This window comes from Dinoponera quadriceps, unplaced genomic scaffold, assembly GCF_001313825.1.
Source record: "Dinoponera quadriceps isolate SergipeBrazil2010 unplaced genomic scaffold, ASM131382v1 scaffold46, whole genome shotgun sequence".
Taxonomy (NCBI): domain Eukaryota; kingdom Metazoa; phylum Arthropoda; class Insecta; order Hymenoptera; family Formicidae; genus Dinoponera; species Dinoponera quadriceps.
The window spans coordinates 775,081-796,887 of NW_014554488.1; the positions used below are offsets into that span (position 1 = coordinate 775,081).

General features: G+C 43.4%; 1 protein-coding gene across 1 annotated transcript in view; it reads left to right on the top strand.

Annotated features, from left to right (window-relative positions):
• LOC106751575 (putative transcription factor SOX-15) overlaps positions 1 to 21,807 on the top strand; it is a 44,303-nt gene that overhangs the window by 15,076 nt on the left and 7,420 nt on the right. The window contains exons 3-4 of the mRNA XM_014632496.1: positions 6,586 to 6,775; positions 7,140 to 7,416. Of these exons, the coding sequence (XP_014487982.1) occupies positions 6,586 to 6,775; positions 7,140 to 7,416 (467 nt within the window). The remainder of the gene's footprint in view (positions 1 to 6,585; positions 6,776 to 7,139; positions 7,417 to 21,807) is intronic.

Sequence of the window (21,807 nt, forward strand, 5' to 3'; positions counted from 1 at the left end):
GTCCCTTTCACAGTATGGTTGTGATATTGTTTAGCAGTAATCATTGCTGAAAGTTGGTACTGTCCCAGTACTGGAAATCGATAATTCTCGGTGCTTTTCGGTACTGATGTTTGGTACCGGCTCGATATTAATCCATTCCTATTATCCCACTATTGAAACAATATGGAATCCAGTAGAGGAGGTCGGGTCTGGAAGTCACATAGGTCGGAAGTCCCAAAGCTTATATTTCACATAATAAAGGAAAATATTCTTCTTTATAGTATAGCTTGCTTGTATCATGTTAGTCGGATGAACGGCTTTTAGCCAAAGCATCACATATGATATTTACAAGCATTTTTTTTTTTAATTGGATGCGTGAGAATTTTTTCTCATCTCTATTATTAATATTCTGTTGATTTCAGGACTACTAGTCGCAATTTCTCTTGATTTGCGAGAAATATTACACTTTATTATATTTTGTCTACTTCATCACACATTTATCATTCATTTAGTAATTTACAATTCAACTTCAATATAGTCCAATTTTACGTAAAAATATTGTGAAAAGAAATATAATTTTGATATACTCTTTAGTATAATATCTTCTCCGTGTATAATCGCATAAGTGAAAAAATTATAGTTAGGGGAATCATTTTTCGAATAAGTGTTATTATAATGTCAGTGATAATAACCTCACATATTGCTACTATTATTTTTTAGCTTAGAACCAGAAGGAGACATAGTTGAGACCGGAAATGATTATAATTTGAACGAGATTTCTGTTAGCATAGTTTCGGCATAGGCGCGGACTTGGTAGTTAGCGGAATTTTCAACCCGCCACAAATTTTTCTGCGCACCAAATATTTGCGCTTGTGATCGCTTCAATTGCGCGCGCGACGATCGCGCCTATCGCACGTCAGCAGATTAATTTACGCGCATATGCAATTGAAAAACGTAAATGCGTGACGAGCGTCGTCGTGTACATCGTGCACATTTACACATTGTCGTGTAAACATTTTTATGTTCAGCCTGCTGCTGCACCATTTCACGTCGCGTCATGTCGCGTCGCTTCGAACAATGCACAAGGGTGTATTCGATCGGCGCAATTATTTGAATAAAATGCGCCACACCGCGTCAGCCGTCGTCGGACCTTCACGAAAGACCGGTCGAAAGTTTTCTCCGTACTTCTCTTAAAGGCTCTAACCCCCCTCCTCTGCCGGAGAAGGGAGGAATAATTTAGCCAGGGGAACAAGTGTGTCGTTGATGAAGAGAGCGACTGACTTCGCTCCGAGAATTCGCTGCCTGTCGCTGCGTGCCGAACCGTGCAGGACACGCGGATTTTCCCTCCTTCTTTCTCTCTCTCTCTCGGAGAGTCCGTGGAGATTCATGAGACTCAACGAACATACCGATTTAGAGGATCGCCGGTGTGTGTGTGTGTTCTTTGTCTCCCTGCTCGGTCTGACGTGTATAGCGTGTCCGTGCACGGCTCGTGGCTCGACTATTTGTAACGTGGAAGGCGGCGCGTCGGTGTGGAAGGATAACTGTCGCTTTTCCTTGACACGCTTCGCGTTGAACTTCGTTCTCCTTTTCGTCGTCGTCCTCCTCGTCGTTGTCACACGGTTGTCGGAAATCCCCTGAGTAGAAATTTTGGCTCTACGCCCAGAGAAATGACTCATGCCCGTTTCTACCAACGTCGATTGAACCTTAATCAGAGTTTAAACTTTCTTCAAAAAAAAACATAAAGGTTTAATCAACCCTGGCCCTTAATCAACACTAACCCAGGTAGTAATTAACGAATGGCCCGGTCTTGAATGGTTCAGGCTTGTCCCAGTGGTCAGAAAGCACGGGGCCAAATCTGGCAGCTAAAAGTGGCATCAAAATTTCATTTCGTTCGGGGCTTAATTTTTATTTGCAACGCTCTTTCTACTCTACTGTTCGTTCACTATTTCGACCGACCGGCAAACCCGATCGACGTACAGGCGTCAAGGCACATCGCGCAGATTAGCAGAAGATTATATATCGTTCGATTAAACAGTTACAAGCTTCGCTACAGGCAGCGAACATATTACACGGATGGTAAAACTATACATAATCCGCCGGCGCTTCGCGCAATATATTGGATAAATTATCCCGATTGGTGCAAAATCTTCGTGCTACATCCCGCTATAATCGACTATGCCACTGCGACTGAGAAGGAAGTGTTCGATATTTCTGACTATAATCGCGCAGTGAAAGAATTATAGTTAAGAAAATCGTTTCGGTGATGAAAGTGATAGTGTGATCACTTGGATGCTATTATAGTGTTAATGATAACGACCTTATGTGCACATTGCTACGACTATTTTCTTGTTAGATCGACAAAAAGTATGATTGGCACTCGAAAATAACTGTAATTGTTATGAAATTAACCATTCCTTTCTCTCAGTACGTACAGGTCGTGCGTTACACTTTTTATAATAACAATCAGGAACTGAATATCGAAATCATTTCGTAATAAATTTTGTATACTGGAAGTATACCTTTATTTTACAGTCAAAATTGACCGATGAATATATTATACTGAAATTTTTATAATAACAATATTTATTTACACAATTATTTTTTTCAGTAATTGTGTAATATCGAAAGATAGCGGAATGAAAACATTATTTTCGATATCAGTTTCGATTCCTGATAACAATCATTATCATCGGCGTCATCGTCACATCGTAATATTAATAAATTCATCGAATACGACAAATGAGTAGGAAAGCAGAAAAGAAGCGTGCACGAGGTTCGAGCTTCGACGCAAAAAAAGAAGGAATCTCGGAAATCGAAAGCAACCGCAATAAGTGACAAGTGTACGCGCGAATTAATCGCACGATAGGTGGATAGAATCGCTATCGGCGGTCGCCGCCGAGAAGACCGTTTCTCGGCTCAGAAATATTGATTTTTTTATTTGCATTTTATGAAAGTACATATTTTTAAAAATCTATCTCTAAAGCCGCATCGAAAAATTCGGAATATCACGGAAGTTGCAGCCTATTATTCGAAGCGAGTTAAATCCGCGCTCACCGGGCCGTTCGAAGTTTCGTCATAAAAACGCGGCTCTACGGACCGTAGAAACAATAGAAAGGCTCCGGAGGGTTTGTTCAATACTGGTTCTAACGCGTAGTAATGTGTTTCACGCAGCCGTGTGCGTATATGCACGATGCTAACAGTTCATTTAATTAATAAGCTTACCAATTATTATGGATTAGCTATCCAGAAGAAGTTGTGACAGTGCGGAAGGCATGAAAAATGCCATAAATGCTGCACCGAGCATCTATGCTCATCTGACGGGATTGATCCGTAGCGTGATTTGTGCCCCGCTGGCGTCGACAGCTGATGCAAACATCAAGAGGGGCAGATGTTCGCTGCAAGATTATCTGATACATTTGCTCATGTCATTTTCTGTAAAAATTGTCACATTTTTTAAGCGAACGACGAACTTCTACAACGATACGTGGGAGGCGAATCGCAATATGAACGAGAGCTTCAATGTTACATCGCGAATATATGAGTTTTTACGCTAAATGAAACGCGATTCCTGATTTTTCCACATATAGACCGATTATAGATCCCAAATTCCCTCATGATACCCCCTTCTAATAACTCAACTAATTATGTTGCGAAAAATATCACCTCGGCCAGGACCTCCTTCCTACTTGCCGGACAGGATGTTGGTACCATTCGACCACCGGGTTGGTGATATTCCTCGCGGTAATCGGTGTTTACAAACTTGTGCGGATGTAAATATAAGGCCAAACATGAGCATATTTTTCCGTACGTATTGTTTCCTCGGAGTCATGACGCTTTGATATTTAATAACTTTTATATTTTTCTTCGATCAGAGCATACAAATAAAATACGTAGTATTCAATGTGCTGAGAGTCGAAATTAATCGTATTAATAGTTTTCGAGAAAAACATTCGCAAAAACAGGCCATTTTCTAGTCCTCTGCGAACGGGGTCTTCTTCCCCTCAAGACGCACACGCTTAATCCAACGCGTCAGTCTTCCGAGACGATGACTCCTGGTAAATTAATATTTTCGAAACGGCGCGCCGGGCACATTGCATTCGCAGTTGGAGACCGCTTCCTCCACTCGCGGTGCAATCACCCCACATGAATCATTAAAGAAACAATGCTGAAGGCAGTGGCGTATCTATCATATGTGTGGGCGGTGTACAGCTGCACGGGCCGACGCCAGGCGAAAGCCGAGGAATCCCGGCCACGGCGAGTTCCGAAGTTTTTCATTTTCGTCGTATCTGACGTCCGGAGCCCGACGAGCCTCCCTGTCGGTAACGAGATGTTCGTTATTGTCCTGCGCCCGAGCCGTGTTGAAAGCGCCTTTTTCCTCCTCATCTCTTCGCGAAAGTCACTGTTAGCGAAATCGACGTTTCGACGTTTCTTCGACTGCATTTAAAGCCGTAATAATAATGTTTCGGACGCGTGATTCTTACGTTGATATCAAAAATCGAGGAAACAAAAGGGCATCGAATGAAACGAAAATGCATTTTATTTTCCTCCATTTTCACTTTTAATGTGAAACACTTCTCAAGATTCACGACAAACCACATGCAAATCGCGAGAGAAAGACGCGTTGAAATGTAACTTTTTCGGAATACGTATACGTGTCATACGTTTCAGCGACGCGTGAAACGAATTCACGTGTTCGAACGCGACCTATTGAAAAAAACGCTACGGATTCTCGTTCCAACCTAATACTACAGCTTGGTATATTCGTTTCGCTATCTTCAGTTTCCATAGTCAATCTAACTTCCGACAATGCCAAGAATGGTATGTTCCATTTTCTTCTAATCTGCTGCTGTATCTTACTTTTATGCCTTCATCAAACTTTGCGTATTCCTATGCAAGATTTGCTCCATTTCCACCTGTAGTTGTTATTTATTTTCCCATACGGCTCTCTTCTTTTCCTTCTGCATCGTTCTCTTGTACGTCGCCATGTTCGTCACTTATTTTCAAATTATATGATTCGAATTTTGTGCATACAGAGAGAGAGAGAGAGAGAGAGAGAGTGAAAGAGGGGGATGGAGGGAGAGAATTTAGCACGAATTATATTCGCAAGCATGCAATTCTGCGGCGATAAGCGCACGAGCGGGTACGATTGCGAGAACTTCCGATCGATTCTTGGCGTTCGATTTCCGCGAGAAGACGATAAGCCAGAGCGCGATCTCGGCGTCGTGCCGCGGTCGCTTCGGCGAGCGCGAGAGATCGCAATTCGTATCACGACTGCACGATAGTAATTGACTTTGGCGTTTCTCTCTCTCTCGCTCTCTATCTACCTGTCTTTACTCCCCCCCCCCTTCACCCTCTCTCTCTCTCTCTCTATCACTCTGTTTCTCGCTTCTGTGTTACAGTCGGGACGGAGAGATCAGGTGAGCAAAACAACCGGCGAGTGAAATCCCGTGGGTCGCTCTGTGCCGGAGAGCGCGCGATTGATCTGTCAACCTCATTAGGAAATAAGTTGATCGACATGAATGAACCATTCAAGGCCACTTAATAGGATTCTCACAATTGTCCTTAAGGCATTATACGACTGTACGCGCGCCGGCCATAATAGTAACGAAACAGCTGTCGTACGTTCACGACGCATGGAATACCCATCGCCCGCCCGCGCACGTGTACGGTGTGCATTCTCGCGTGAATATGCATATGTTAGTCGTCTTTTTCCGCGGATATAAGCGCATGCTCCTGCGTAAATGCAGTAATATAGCGGACATATTCCGCGGACGAATATATGCGCGCGCGTATGGAGAATACGCGCACGAGTGTCCAACATAACAGCTATTGTTTCGTGTAGACTCGCGAGAGATGCTGCCGGGCGGCGCGAAAATGCAGCATTTTCATTCAGCGAGCCTCGCCAGAAACGCGAACGACTTCCGTCGTCCCTCACGACGCTACAGTGAGGAACCGTTTCGACTCTTACCGCGACGGCTGCACTGATTCCAACGGCTCTGACGATGTCCTCGTAACTTAAATAATATATTCTCCTATTATTTACAAAACATTGTAATGATATATTTATACCGACATATGTTAAAAATGACGTGATAACGCGGCTGATATGCGATTGAATACAACCCTCTTATGCCTGACTTTTTTGAGAATAGGAGCATATTGTCTATAGTTAGTTTTAAAGATTCTTCAAGTCGCCAAAATGGCTCGCCAAACTGGTCGTCAAACTTATTATATAATAAAAGATAGAATTTTATCATTGCTCATCTTGTGCAAATGTACGAAAGGAACTGCAACGCAATTGCGGAGAACACGGCATTAAATAATTTCTAGCAACTTTCAGCTAAAAATAATACGATAACTGATAACAACGTGCGATAAGAGACATTTAATAGTAAATAAACCATTTAATTACATGCAGCATTTCTGTAAAGAAAATTGTTGACCTCCGTTGTGTCCCAGGTTCCTTTATAAAAAGGAAGAGGAAGGAATTATAAGGCTAACACGTGATGTTGCGCAAATTTAAAGGGCATTTGAATTTATACGGTAGCGCAGTTACCGCATTCAGTGAAGCTGATACATCCATATTCTCCGTGAATTTTTTTTCAGGATGCTGGATAATTACGACAGGGGTGAGGTGACACCACCACCACCACCGGTGAGCGGTTATGGCGGCTCTCCCGGGCTCCTGGCACTTCATTCTTCGCTTTACGCAGCTCCCACATCGCGGGCCTATGACATTGACTCCAATATCGACGGCAATGATAACTCGATGCCCATCGATACCCAAATCATCTCGGTACGCGTTCGATGCTCGGTTTCGGCTGGTTATATCGTTTTTTTTTTTTTAATAGATCCGCGCGTCTCTTTCGTAAACAACAATTGTTTTTATTTTTCAAATATTCACGCGTCTACTTGCGGGTTAAGAGCGCCAAAGTGGCATGAAAATTTCGACTCAGAGTTGTCTGCTGCTCTACTGCCGATTTCCCTTCTCCGTGTGTGCGAGAAAATGAGGAAAAATTCGCGCTTGAAATTAATCGAGAACACATACCGGTGATAATGTGACTTGGAAGTAAATAATCGACATCGACGCAATACGTAAATAAGCGAGCGCGAATGATCTGCTCAGAGACGTTTGATGAAACGCAATTTCCTGAAAGCAGATACCGGGCATGTTGAGCGGTCCGGCGGCGCAGCAACGGCTGGAAGACATGCCCTGGCTGGCTTCCGGGTCGTCCCTGGAATATCAGCAGGGCATCTCGCCGATTCCCGCGGGAGTGAAGATGTGCCATCCCGGCGGCAGCCAAGCTCAGAGGAGCCTCAAGGAGCAGCGAATACGTCGTCCGATGAACGCGTTCATGGTCTGGGCAAAGGTCGAGCGCAAGAAATTGGCCGACGAGAATCCCGATCTCCACAATGCCGATCTCAGCAAGATGCTTGGTAAGTGCGCATGAAATATTGCTTCCTTCCTTCCTTCCTTCGGAGTAAAAGAGATATTCGTATATATTGCGAATGTATCTTCTAGTTTAGGATTCGCGCTCATTTCGCGGGCATTCGTTAACGCTTTCACTGCCGTGATGATTTCTGTTAATACTAATACCTAATTAGCGATACCCTAATTAGCGATTAACACTTAGAACCACAGCAATTTGGATACTTCCTGGAACCGCGGAAATGAGTCACTTTTGACCCACCTTTTCTTTGTAATTGTCCGTGGAGTTTTTTTTTTTTTTTATTTATGTTTGGTAGTAATGTTTGATTATTTTATGATGAAGAAGGACTCATACGAGTTATCGTATGGATAATAAAACTATTAAGTAACTAAAAAATTAGAATACTCTCTCCGTGTACAATCAATTACATCTTTTATCAGATTTAACGAGACTCAGTAATATCAAAGCGATGATCCTCGCGACATTTGGCGTATTAATTCTTCAAAATCGAGACGGAGTCGCACACAGAGAAAAAGTACTCCAGCAATCTTTGGAAACTTTCTCGTTAATACGCGCCAATTGCCTTGGAAATCCCGATCCTCTTATCTTCTTATCCAGATTCGATTCTTATCTGTTATAAATAAATTGCCAAGAAGCTGTTTCCCTCTTAATACGAAGAATAAGTTCTCATCGTCCGCGGAAAAGTCTTCTTGGTCGGAAAAGTCCGTGGAGACCCGACACAGTTGGTAACAGAATCAATGTGCGATTCAATCTGCCGTACGTTAAGTAGAGATATCGAGCGGCTTATTAGGACATACGATATATATCTTCTGAAGCGTGCATCGGGGTTATATCTCGCCGCCGAGAGATTTTCCATTCCCAAGTAATACGACGAAGATCGTAATCATCGCTTCCGCTGTAATCTCTAGAAGATATATGTATTATATGGAAACAATGTCGGTTTCTCGCGCGGGTCGCGCCACATCGCGGAAAGAAGTTTTTCCGGGCTCCGGGAAACCGACGTCATTGCCAGCAGGAGTAGCAGTACTTTGGCCGCAACTCAGGGAATAAGAAAGTCGGAAAAATCTCGCTCACGACGCGCGGCGCGTTATCATTAAATTAATTACACGCTGGGACGAACCGAATTAATTTAATTGCCAGCATCGCCAGGAGCCGCTCTGCGAATTTTCGAACGAGGTGAAGAAGGCGGCGAGAGAAAACATTAGATTATGCATCCAACTTTGTTATTCGAGCGTTGTGTTGTTTATCGGCTGCTGCCGTCGTTGTTGCCGATAATGCTAGTGTGTCTCTCGAGTAAGAATTCGGATGTATTTGACGTTTTGATAGAAATGTCGTCTAGTTTGCCACTAGAAGTTCTATCTATAAAAAAATATTTACTCAAGATATCGAGTTAACTTCTAAAACTCCATTAATATTTTGCACAATGTCATTGTCAAAATTAGAAAAAATGATTGGTTATTGTGTACCGGGCTGTAAAATACAAATATTAAGAGATTTTATATAATAACTTTGCCGACAAGTTTTTAAAAAGCAAGCATTATAGATTTCGCTTATGAGAGTCATTTGATATGTCCTTAGAAGAAATATATGAAAATACCATTTTTATGGAGCAAAATATAATTTTTATTTTTCAATACGATTTCCCTCAATGCACTTGGTTTAACGATGTTCAAATTTTTTCATGTCTTCCATATGATACAATTTATCTTTCTCCTCAAAATAACCGTTTATTGCGTGAATTACTTCAGTATTTAAGTAAAATCTCTTCTTACCCAACCATTTTCCGAGTCTGAAAATAGGAAAAAACCGCAGGGAGCTAAATCTGTAGGATACGGTGGATGGTCGACTAATTCGAAGCGTAATTCGTGCAATTTGGTCATTGAAACTGCAAACATGTGATGTGGTGCATTGTGATCCTGATGAGAGAGCACGTTTTTTCTTCGCCATTAAGATGTGGACGTTTTTCTCAACCACTAAAAAATGAGGATTGTAGCGTCAGAATTAAACGGGCTTGATGCAAACGTATCAAGGGGAGAGTGTATAAGCGTGATATATAAATTGCTCGTTAATTCGGCGAAAGCCAAAATACATTCTTAACGACGGTGAGCTCCGGTATTTCCCCTCCCTCCCTTCTTCTCTCCCTCTCTCTCTCTGTCTGTCTCTCTTTCGCTTATCCGTCGCGTGTCTCTTCCGCGTTAAAACTGAGAACCCATCATCCGGTACCTAACGATCTGTCAGCGCCGGCACGGCGTTCGCGCGCGAGCGCGTTATCGTGGGCAGGTACACCTTGAATTATCGGCAATTGGCATCCGCAACGTTATTGGCATTTGAACGATCGAGTGATCGTCGTGCAGAAAATTGTAAACTCTCCTCCTTGTGTATATCCACCTACCTTCCTACCTACCTATCTACCTACCTACCTACCCGCGTCCATTCCAAGCCGCTTCGTGTGTATCGTACGCGCGCACGCGCGTGCATGTCACACGTGGATGTATGCGTGATGTGTGCGCGCACGTTCGCTCGCGCGTGTGCTGCGTGCATGCACACGTGCTCCCCCTCCCCTCCCTCTCTCTTTCTCTCTCAATGGTCCGATGTCTTCTCCTTGCTCACTTCTCTTTCTCGCATCGACGAGCAAACTCGTAAATCATCAATGTCCCCTCTCTCTCTTTCGTTGCTATCCCTCCGCGCGAGTTATCGGCGCGGAGTAAAGAAAACTCGGGTCGGGTTTATCGATCGGACATTAGGCGATCGGCGCGATGTTATTGGCATGACGTGGCTCCGATTATTATGCGCGCCAGGTCTTTTGCCGCCCCCCACTTTTCCCTTTTCTTTTTTTTTTTTCTCTCTTTCCAGACATCCTACATATTCATGCGCGTGCTGATGTGTCGATCCATCCGTCTGTCCATCCGTATGTATGTATGTATGTTCTTACGCTCGTCCGTTCGTTTGATCGTATGTGCAACGTCCGTTAGCCCGTCTATCTGCGTAGCACACTCATGCGAGGATGTTTCACGTCACGATGTACGTACGTAGGCACACACACACACACACATACACTCACACACACATGAATTTGTTGATGGATACACACACACGTCGGTGTAGCCTGTGGTCGGTGTGGGGCAAACAACACACGACCATATGACGTACGCGTATGCCAATGGGGGCCGTGTGGGCATCTTATATCCGGTGACACACGTGCCCGCGCATCTTTATTAATCGTTCTTCAACCGTTAGCCCCGTCTTCGGGACATCAACATTAGAAATTAATGCGTTCGCTCGAATTGGTCGCCGACGTCGTTGAAATCGTCGTCGATGTGTCGTCGGGCGTCGGGCGCGTCGGGTGTGCCGTCGTTAACGAGTATCACGTTGCTTTTTGTTAAAAGTGCCGGAGGAATTTCTCTAAACTCAAGTTTAGAGTGGATTTTGACTTCATAGGAACGAATATTTCGATTGATCGAAACGAATATATTTTTCGTCACGGTGGAACTCGCACATCGGATTCGCCGTTCGAGCGAAATATCGACTCGACGATTCAAAATGGAGAATTCACTTTTTATCAGTGGAAAATTATTTGAATTCAAGTGACTTCATAGTCGCTGAGAAAGTTTGTTAATAACAGCGACCGTTTCACATCAGTGAAATCTGACTAGAAACAGTGGAAAAAGATATTACTTATTATTTCTTTTTTATTATCTTAAGCCATTCTTAAGATACTGTCAACGATTTTATTTGAAATATATTCAGTTGAAATAATAACTTAATAATGTTTAATTGATTCAATTCATATTTGAGGATCATTTATCCTGATAGGACTTGAAATCAGACACCTCTGATTTTTGAATTTGTTATCATACAAACTACGCTAAATATGATGTATGATTGAACATATATATGTGTGTATATATATATATATATATATATATATAGTCTGTTCCACAAAAAAGTGTACGGCAGCATGCTGAGAATATACAACTAAGAAAAAAGCACATATGCTTTGGAGCAAAAATGATTGAAATTGCAGCCTATTTAGCATTTTGTGTTTTCGATGAAGGGTTTATATCAATATTAAAACTGGTGAATGTGACGAGCATGGTGATCGGGCCAATAGCAAGTAGTTTTTTTGAAGCTCGCGACAACTTACACCTGCAGGCAGTGGAATACCAGCACATGGAAGCATCCATCGAGACCCGAATTGCTTGGAGAGCAAACATTTGATACTCAAAATCAAATTTATGAAGAATCGGAAGGATTGATATATGGGAATAGTTGATTAGCCGTAAGTAATATGTGAATTGCATTTACATATCCAAAAACTTCAGTTAGTCAAACTTCAAAGCTGTTTTTCTCGAAACAGCATTTTGTGAGCTAGCGTGCATAATATCTCAAGAATGGACTGACCAATTGACTTCAAATTTGTATCACATATTCAACACATGTCCCTTTATCGTGAGAACTAGAATGAAACTGATAACTGCATAGCTTTTTTCCTTATTTATATAAACTGTGCACATTTTTGCGTAAAAGGTAATTTCTTTCTTGGCAACTCCGCCGTTTTGTGTCAAATTTTGGTTTAGTCCAGTAATTTTAGTTCCGGCGATAGCCGCGCTCATATAAAATAAGAATCTTGTTTGCTTTTCTGTTTCAGATCTGTTTAGAAACAGCTGTATGTACGCCAGCAGGATACTTTCTTTACATAAAACGTGTTGCGTCGCGCCTTATAACTCAATTAATATGCGAGTTATAATTATGAAAAAAATCATGTAACTTCCTCAAAGTATGATGAAAACATAATTGAAACCTCCAAAAATATGTACCTTATAATTTCTTCGTAAAAAAACTGAAAATAACCCCTTTATTTTCTCCTTATAAACTACCCAGAGCCCTTAAGGGTACGTAGAAGTGATTGCGGAATTCCAACAGGAATGTCGGTAATAAAATCATCGATAACGTTACGTTACGACGTCATTAGACATATGAAATGTATGCTTGTGTGCAAGGAACGAAGAACGAAAATGATGAAACATGCGTTAGTGTGTGTACACGCATGTTGAAACAAAACGCTGCAGCTCCTTTGATGTCGGATTCCGAAACTATATAATATTTTAGGGATTTATGGATTATGGAACGATATCTTATCTTCGATTCATGTAAATGTCTGATGGTGTTTATCCCAGTGTTTACACCCTTCTCACGCAGCTGATCCCGAGCTTGGCGCAATATCAGCACAGACTTACGTTCAAACAGACGAATAATCGTCTCGTCTTCTCTGGACAGTACAGGTTAAACCCGCTTTTAGGCAGGTCATCAACATTCCCTACTTCTTCGTACAGTTCCACTTACTTTCTGAACGAATGACTTTGACTTTCTAAGCAGACTTTGAAGCATACGTTAAGTCTTGCCCCTTTTATATGCAATACTATAAACACTGCTTTACAACGCTTGAGGTATTTTGCACTCGTTAGGAAAATTTCTATTTTTCAACGAAAGATAACGTTCGGAATGACAGCGAAGCATACACTGTGCAGACCCGCTCCCAGTGTCATACAGCAGATGACACTGTACTCAACCGTCTTGAATGAAATGCATTTTCTTGTGGAACAGATCGTATATATGTATATACTTTTGTGGCAAGATGCGTAACAGCGGTCTGAACCATTTATTGGCGTGAAATCGTTGATAAGATAAAAGAGCTAAATAAAATGTTTCTACTAAAATTAGTAGACTCTCACTGAGTGAATGGGCGAAATATCGTTTTATTGATTGAATCAGCGACACTTTCACCGATTCGACTAAAATACAAATAGATATCAGCTGTGTTCCGAATAGCAGGGAAGAAAGGTGTTGAAATCGCGTTAAGACCAAGTGGTAGAGCAGCGGTGAGTCGGCAGGTAGAGGTATTAATATTATTGTTAATTAGCGGAGCCGCCTCGGACGGTGCAAACGTGTATGCAGGTACGATACGCGCGAAGAATGGCGCGCGTTATCCGATAGACTTTGTCGCTCTCGCACGGAAAGTTGGAAGAACCACGTGCTATACGACGTGGTCGCGCGTACAGAGCGTCGTTATACGACGCCGCGTGGTGTCGCGCGCGAGACCACCTACAACAAATGTAGCAGCCCGCAAATAATACCGGGCCTGTTGTACCACTGGCGACAACGTCAGAGATACACAGGGCTCTAACTGCCAGCACGGTATCATAGTTTAATGTCTCTGATTACTTCCCTCGCCGTTTCGCGCGTGCGCGCTCTCCACGGAAGGCACGTGCGTACATACAGGATGTCCTGAAAGATGTGCGCTTGTTTTTCGCGCCTAGATATTTGCAAAGTTTAACGGAAACACTCGGCGTTCGATGTTGTCAAGAGGTCTTTCAGGCTCGTGTCAATAGTTGTTACGTGAAACTGATCTCGCAGATAAGATATTTAGATTTAAAATTAGGTTTCGGGTTTTTCATTTCAATTGTATACGTGGTATTGTAATCGCGATTCAAAAACTGAAAAATTCACATCCTTATTCTGAATTCAAATTTGATTATCTCATTTGGGACTAGTTTCAAGTAACGACTGTCAGTATGAGTCTTACCCAGCTAACAAGGTGACATCGAGTGATATCTTAATAACGTCTTAGGGACGTCATTGAATACGTCGTTAAGCCGTAATTTGACGTCACATTATTAAGAGTTACTAAAGAAGTTAAAAAAGTCATTATTGAGAACGTAGACAAGTAATGAAATTCGATTTCATTAGCATACTTTACGTCGATAAAAAATGTTGACTCGGTCTTCGAGTGATTTTGAAAACCGAGCATCGGAAAATGGTGACAGGCTATTTCAGCGTTTTCGCGCCGGATTCCCACACTTGGCAAAGTGTCGATTTTGAATTCGTCGGAGGATTCTTCGGAACGACTGAACTGACTCGGGAGACGGTTTCAAGACACCCTGTATACTCCCTATACTTTGGGAAGATACATTCCACTCCTCGTAAAGTAGCGAGTCCGCCTTCCGACCGCTAGGCGATTCGCGCGGCATTAAACGACGGATCGACACGTACAGTATCTCACTATAATGGTGCTCAGCGGAAGGGCCGATAACGTCGACCTCGTAGCTCGATTTAAGGTGCCGCCGATTGAAAGTTATTGCCCGTGTAGGTAGCAGCCACCTCTCGCGCTATTCCTCTCCGTCGCCTGTTCTCGATAGAGACGACGGGCCACCTTTTCGTTCTGATATTCTCCTTCTTTCTCTTCCTCTCCTTTTCGTGCCGAGGCGGAAACGTCGGTCGCAAATTTCGCGTCGAAATTCATCATGGTATCGAGCCGGCTGAAATATCCGGGCGCCCGCAGGCGAATACGATAAATAACAAGGATTCGGATGATAAACGTAATAAGCTGTGGCAAGCTACGCGGCGGCGGTGGTGACCTTTCGAATAGCCGTGGGGCGAGATAGATGGAAAAAAAAAAAAGATCGGCAGCCGAATGAAATTAATACATTCGCAACGGGAGTGCGTAAGAACCTCTCCGGCTCTCTCGAGGGAAAGGCCCACTTTTCTCTTGCGTTTATATAGCGTACGTGTTACATACACATCATACCTTCTCTCGATACCATCCTCTCTCCCCTACCATTCTTCTCCACCTCCTCGTCCTCCTCGTTCCGCGCTCCTCGTCTCCATCGGGCGGCTCTCGAACAATAGCAGCACCTCGACTGCACGGTGGATGAACTTCTGAGGCTGGAATCGGCTCTGCCCACTCTGCGAATTGCGTTTTCGCAAAAATATTCATAGGGAAAAGAGGTCGGCCGATCTAAAGGCAACCTACATCCTGTGTGCGCAGCGTTTAACGCAGCGTGAATATACGGAGGGTGGTTCGAAGAGTTACCTTGGTTTGTGTGCTCATAGAGGGTGTTAACGACAACTATACATGTGGCCACATAGTTCCATTTCTTGTAAATAACCGCGCGAAGTTTCAACTTTCCGTTCCGCCATTAATTCTTCGTTCGACAGTTGTCTCAATATGAGCGTCTCGAGTGATGATAGTGCAAAATGGGTAAAATTGAAATTCAGGTGTAATTCGATTCTTTTCTTTGGGGGAATGGAAAACAGCGAGGGAAATTCATAAAAAGACTTTTCCTACATTGGGTAATTCATGTTCTCCGTGTAAAACCGTTCGACTACGGGTAGACGAATTCAAACGTAGCAGAACAAGCATCGAAAATGCATCACCTTCTGGAGGTCTGAGAACAGCAAAGTCACGCGGAAAATTGTCGATAAAGTCCATGATGTGATATTTTGTCCGACACAGCGAGTGCAAGTGGACGAAACAGCAGATGGGCGTCTCAATTGAACGAATTCATTTCATCTTGCGTAATGAGTCGAATATGAAAGAAAATTTTCCGCAAGATGGGTACCGAGTTTTGCTCATTACAGAGCAAAAGTGAGTATTCGTACGCGAATATTAACCGGCTGTTAACTTTACATTCATCTTCAGTTTCCTGTTAACCCCGGGAATTAATTTATTATTCAACCTTTCTTTCTCAGTGTTGGAAAATGATCAAACGTCTCGAACGAAAAGTTCAATGTGGAGCTGATGCCACTTGCATGGCAGAGGAAAATCACTCGAATTCATCGGAACGTGTTAACGTGAATGTTTTTAATTCGGCTCGTTAATGAGATTTCGTGCCTTCAATCGAACAAGTCCACTTCCCTCATGCCGTCTCTCCTCCTATCTTTCTCTCTTCTACGTCTTTAATTCGACGTTACCCGAGACTTGTTCGTTCTCTACGGCATTACTTGATTAATCCGAGACAAGATCGGCCTCTCGTATGATCACGAAACTCATTTGTTTCTTTATATCGTTTACACACGTATGCGCGCACGGGCGCTCTATGCCGCGCCGATCTTCAGACTGTCCGCGCATCGGTTCACATTTTCCGCTCCTCTGAGCTCAATTTCTCGAATTTCACAAATCAGCAAACGGGAAAATATTTCTGAAAAGATCCACGCAAAATATAAGAAAGACTGAAAGTCGATTTTTCCGAAATTTCAAACCCTTTCTAAATCCTCCTTAAACCGTCACCGATTATCAAACCATCGATCATCGGCTGGTCAAGTCGACGCTTGGCCAATCGATCTGATCGTGCGAATCGACTTTACGTCAAATGGCGACAAGGTGCGCGTTCTCTCTCTCTCTCTCGTCCACGTAACGTCGTGAAAAAATCGCGGGTTTAACTCAGCGGTCAATGCGGATATATTGGTGTAGCGCTCGTTTGTAGTTTTTGCACGAAACAACCTATTGGGGACTACGGCAAACGGTGATTGTGGCCGAGTCAAATCCCCCCGGATCGTTTCCCTTTGTGGACGACCAATCGACAAAGTCTCGCTCGACGAGGGCATTACGCGCGAGCGGAGTCGCTCAGGCCGCTAGCTAGGCGCAGCGAACTCGTAACGAACTGCGAGACAAGATCGGGACCAATAATTGCACATACATATAAAATGAGTTTGGGTGAGGGGGATCATCGAAGGAGCGAATAAACGAACGAACAGACGAATGGGGACGGATGTGTGTGTGCTCCAACACACGTCGCACGTACACGCGTGCGCATGTATTCCCCTTGCACGCCCTTCGTACTTTCTTCGAAAACTTTTCAGCGTATGCGTTATATCGAACAAATATTATCTTCGACGACGATTAATGCAACGATCAACTTCGGATTTCATCGGTCCGATAACGTGTTTCTCTCGTAACCGCAGGCCCTATAAGAGCCTCAGGATAATAATCATAAAAAAGAGTCTGAAATAAGATCAAAATGTTTGAAATTTATTATTTTTTAACTTATACAAATTTCTTTACTTATAATAGACTCTACTTACAAATTAATATTACACGCTAATAAACACCGGCTCGGCTCTTATTAGTTTTCATTTCTTTTGTTTAATAATCATTAATTCCACTTTCTACGAGATTCTACGATCTTACGATCCCGACAGCGCGTCCCTTTAAAATTATTAATTTCAAGAAAGATAAATTAATTCGTCAAGAGCTTTATGCGCCTGTATTCGTGCACGCACGCACGCACGCACACTGACACCCGCGCGCGATACAATGTATCCATCTGTAAGGACGAAGGAACCGACGGGTTGGCTAAGCTAAAGCAATAATAAGCCATAAGCGCAGTCTCTGCATAGAATGCCGGGTAATGAGGTGGAGTCGAGAGCGGAGTCTGGCCGCACCCTTACCTTACCTTCCGACGATGCTACACGATCGACCCACCTATCTTCAACGACGACGACGACGATGACGGCGATGAAGACGACAAGAATGACGAAGACGACGGCGGAGATTGCAACATCCTCGCTCGACCGCGAAGAGAAAGAGAGAGAGAGAAATAAATTATTATATTTATGAAAATACATACACACACAAGTCGATCGAGGGGTCGAAGAGGGGAAAAGAGAAAGAGGAAGAGAAGGAAGAAGAAGAAGAGGATGAGGTAAAGAAGACGGAAAAGGACGAGGAGGAGGAGGGAGCCCTCGAGCATGGACGGTTCTCGTCGGCGACTCATCGACGACTTCGACTTTTGTCCCTTGCCGTGATCCCCAGTGTGTATCGCGTCTACCACGCCTATATGAGTCGGATCGGATCAGAAAAAACGACAGATGGAGTGATATGATAATTCGGTACGGTGCTGCGCGTCGCGATATCTCGCGATATACCGAGAGCGGACTGATTTACGAGCAGGACGAACTTCGACAAGCGATTCTCGCACCGGTCGTCGCGAGAGCGCGAATCTTACGATGGGGGGGGGGAGGGGGGGGAGACCTTTTCGGATACGTTGAAAATTTAAGAAAGACTTGCTGAAACCAGCTTAAAAGGGGAAAAAATTATCATTTTATATCCCTCCATGGTTTCGATCGGTCGGACGATCAATCCATCCACTTCCTAACTACGGTCGCTGTTGCTTTATCTCGACGATCGGACGGCTAATACAAGACTCCGATGGCTCTGATATCAACAAAATCAGAGTGCTATATATAATATTGTAATATTATTGAAATATGACGATATATAAGTAATTTTTCAGTATTATATATCACACGACTATCTTGATTTCAACCCAATATATGATTACTCCTGATGCCTGTATTGAAGAATAATTGTTTTTAAGCAGACGTCATCTCAGTCCCGTTTAGAGTCATTCCACTGATTCAGTGAGATTCTTCAGCCATGAACATTACACGAATTACATTTTCTTATATTTTGCGCAATTATATATATATATATAGTATCCGGCTTACATAAATCAATCTAATTGACTTTTAATTAATTATAAGTAACTTGATGATGAAACATAGTGATGTATCATCATGCCGAGGTCACCCCGTTAAGACCACCACGGCGCTCAACGGCATCGACAGTCCTGTCGCAGGATTTCCGCGGAATTTCATAGAAAATTTGAAAGTACGGAGACAACGGGAAGCTTCGTCATACACGCGTTTTCGTCATGACCCCTCCCAGATCACGCAGCTTGCGCATCAGTGCATCGGTGCATTTGTACAGGTGAACACACATCGCGCGCGCACACACACACACAGAGCGCCGAGGGAGATGAGATACATCACGGGACGGGAGACGTATTATTAATGGTGACAGTGGGCGACCCAGGTTGGGCGGGGTGCGCAATGCAGTCTCACCAATGTGGGCCTCGCTTTGGCCCTCTTCTTCCTCTTCTCTTTCCTTTCTTCGCCTCGGTCTTTTCCGTCGCCGCCGCCGGTTGCTTGAAACCATCGCGACGCGTCTATCTTCCGTCGTATCCACGTCCGCAGGCGCTGACGATTTTATTATTAACATTGCCGCGTTGACTGCCGTGCTTATTTCCATTTGATTATCTCCTATCAGAGTTGGGAAGCTTGTGAGGCTAAGTCCATGATTATTCGCACTTCATTTATAAAATTGATCATAAGAACGGTAAGAAAATTTCTAAGTGTTTTATTTTTCGCTATAAAGTTCCCTCAATTTTCCATGCACCTAATCGTCAGGTGTGTCACAAGTCCATTTATTACTTTGGAAAAAATATATAACTTACACACAAACTTATAATCTAAAAGTTACTGTATATAGTTAACACATAGATAAATGTTTGTGCAAAACTTCAAAATGTTATGATTTATAGTTTTTCGAAAAAACAAAGAAATTGTCTAGAATATTATCTACAAAACGACGTTTTAAACCAGAATATCCCCTTAAAGGTTTCAAAGTAGCATCAGAATTTGGAATATCGCGTCAACGAGCGTGTCTTCTGTTGGACGAATTCGGAGGCCGCGGTATCTCACGCGGAGTCGAACACTTTCGCAGACGAAAACTTCCGTCAATGACGTCGTGCTTTCGTCGAGCATCGCGACGTCGAATTATTGCTCGACTCGTGCAACAGTCAGTCAGATTTACGAGCAAACTCCTGATACCGCGCTTTATGAGGGCTGCCACGCGCAAACTATCCAGCCGGCCGGCGGGAAAAAGGTATTTCAGTTCATTCCGCCGGGGGGATTTATTAGATAGATCCGTTTAATTAAAGCTGCGAAATGGCCGGCGGTGAGTACGCCGCTAACTCCGCGATAGTTTTAAATGCCGCGATGCGAGAAGTTTCTCGTTCGATTCTGAAAATGTCACGTGCCAGGTCGCACCGAGTGGCTGTCTGTGTGAGCGCCTGCACCCGCGAGAGACCATAACAAAATTCTTCAGATGTACTCGGGTATATCTTTGTGAATAACGCCGCTGCGAGAGAGAAAGAGAGAGAGAGAGAGAGAGACTCACAGGAGGAGGACGGCGAAGTTTAATCGTCGGTCGAGTGAATTACCAACGGGCGCGTGCGTAAATCACCGCGGAATCGTTAATTAGGCGGTAGAACGAATGAGCTTTCTGGAAAATGTCAACGGCTCGGCAGATGCAATGGGGACGGTCGCGGGTTCGCGCGCTCTCTCTCTCTCTTTCCTTCCCTCCCGTTCCTTCTCTCTTTTACCCGTCGGAGACTCGATTAGGACCTTTTGACACGCGCAATTTCGCGTTCATTCGGTGCAACCACGATCTCGGCTGCGAGTCTTCCATAATTTGTCACTACGACGATGCTGGTCGCTAATTTATATACTCTCCGTCGGATTTACTCTCGATAGATAGGTGCCGCGCGAGCGATCCCACGTGTGTGTGAATTAATTGAAAACGCAAGGTACAGGGAACCTATTAGCGCGCTCGAATATTCTTATACACGCGAGATACGCGTGTTCAAGACGACACTCGCGAGCCGTCGCAGTTCGCCATTCTAGAATGTCCGCGAAGGAGCGTGATGTAGAAATTCGCTGATGATTATCGCCTTTCATTCGTATTCCGCGGCGATATTGAAAAACTGAGAGAGAAAGAAAGAGAGAGGGAGAGAGAAAGGGAAGGGGGGGGGGGAGGAAGAAAGAAGAAACACTGCGTATCCACTCGTTGTTTTATTTTACACACGACACACGGAAAGATCATACGAATGCGAACAAAGCTCGAGCTCGGCGATTCGTTCTAGAATCCGCGTCGAGAAGGTAGGGCGTTCCTAAATCCTATGTCGGCCCGCTTTTGTTCATGAAAACATCGAAATTAATGAAGTCGTCCGACTAGGGCCCAGCCTAGTCTCGGTTAAATTAGAGGTACACGCCAACCATTAGAATACTTAACGAGGGCATTATGGTGGGACGCGCTGCGTGCGCGGGTGTGATAATGAATCACCGCCGAATAACTCATCACTTACGTACACAAGCAAGAGAGAGCGCAGGAATATTAAATTAGAGCTTACTTATTGTTAGCCAAGAAAAACTCTACTCTCTCTCTCTCTCTCTCTCTGTCTCTTCCCTTTTTCTTTTCTTTCTCTCCCCTCCCCCCCCCTTCTCTTTCTCTCTTTCTCCTTCGCTCGCCGCTTCTCTAAATTTCATGGAATGAAATTTCAATTCTCCCGAATTCGAGTGATTTTTCGTTCATATAAAGTAAATCGTCCATTCTGAATCGTCCGGTGAATATTTTCACTCGAAAGTGAATCTGATACCGCCACGGGAACTTATTCATTCTGATCGATTGAAACATTCGCCGTGTGAAATCAAAATCCGCTCTAACCTTGTGATTAGTGGAAACGCAATATTGCGTTCGCAAAAAGCGGCTCAAACTGGCGGAAACGCAATACTGCGATTTGATGCTTTTGGTATTAAAAAAATACCAACTTACCCAACTTTAAAAATTAAATTATAATTAAAAATTAAATTACCCATCTTAAAAATTAAATTAACTTGTTATAAAGTTACAAGTTAGAAGTTAATTATGCAAAGCAATATATATATATATATATATATATATATATATATATATATA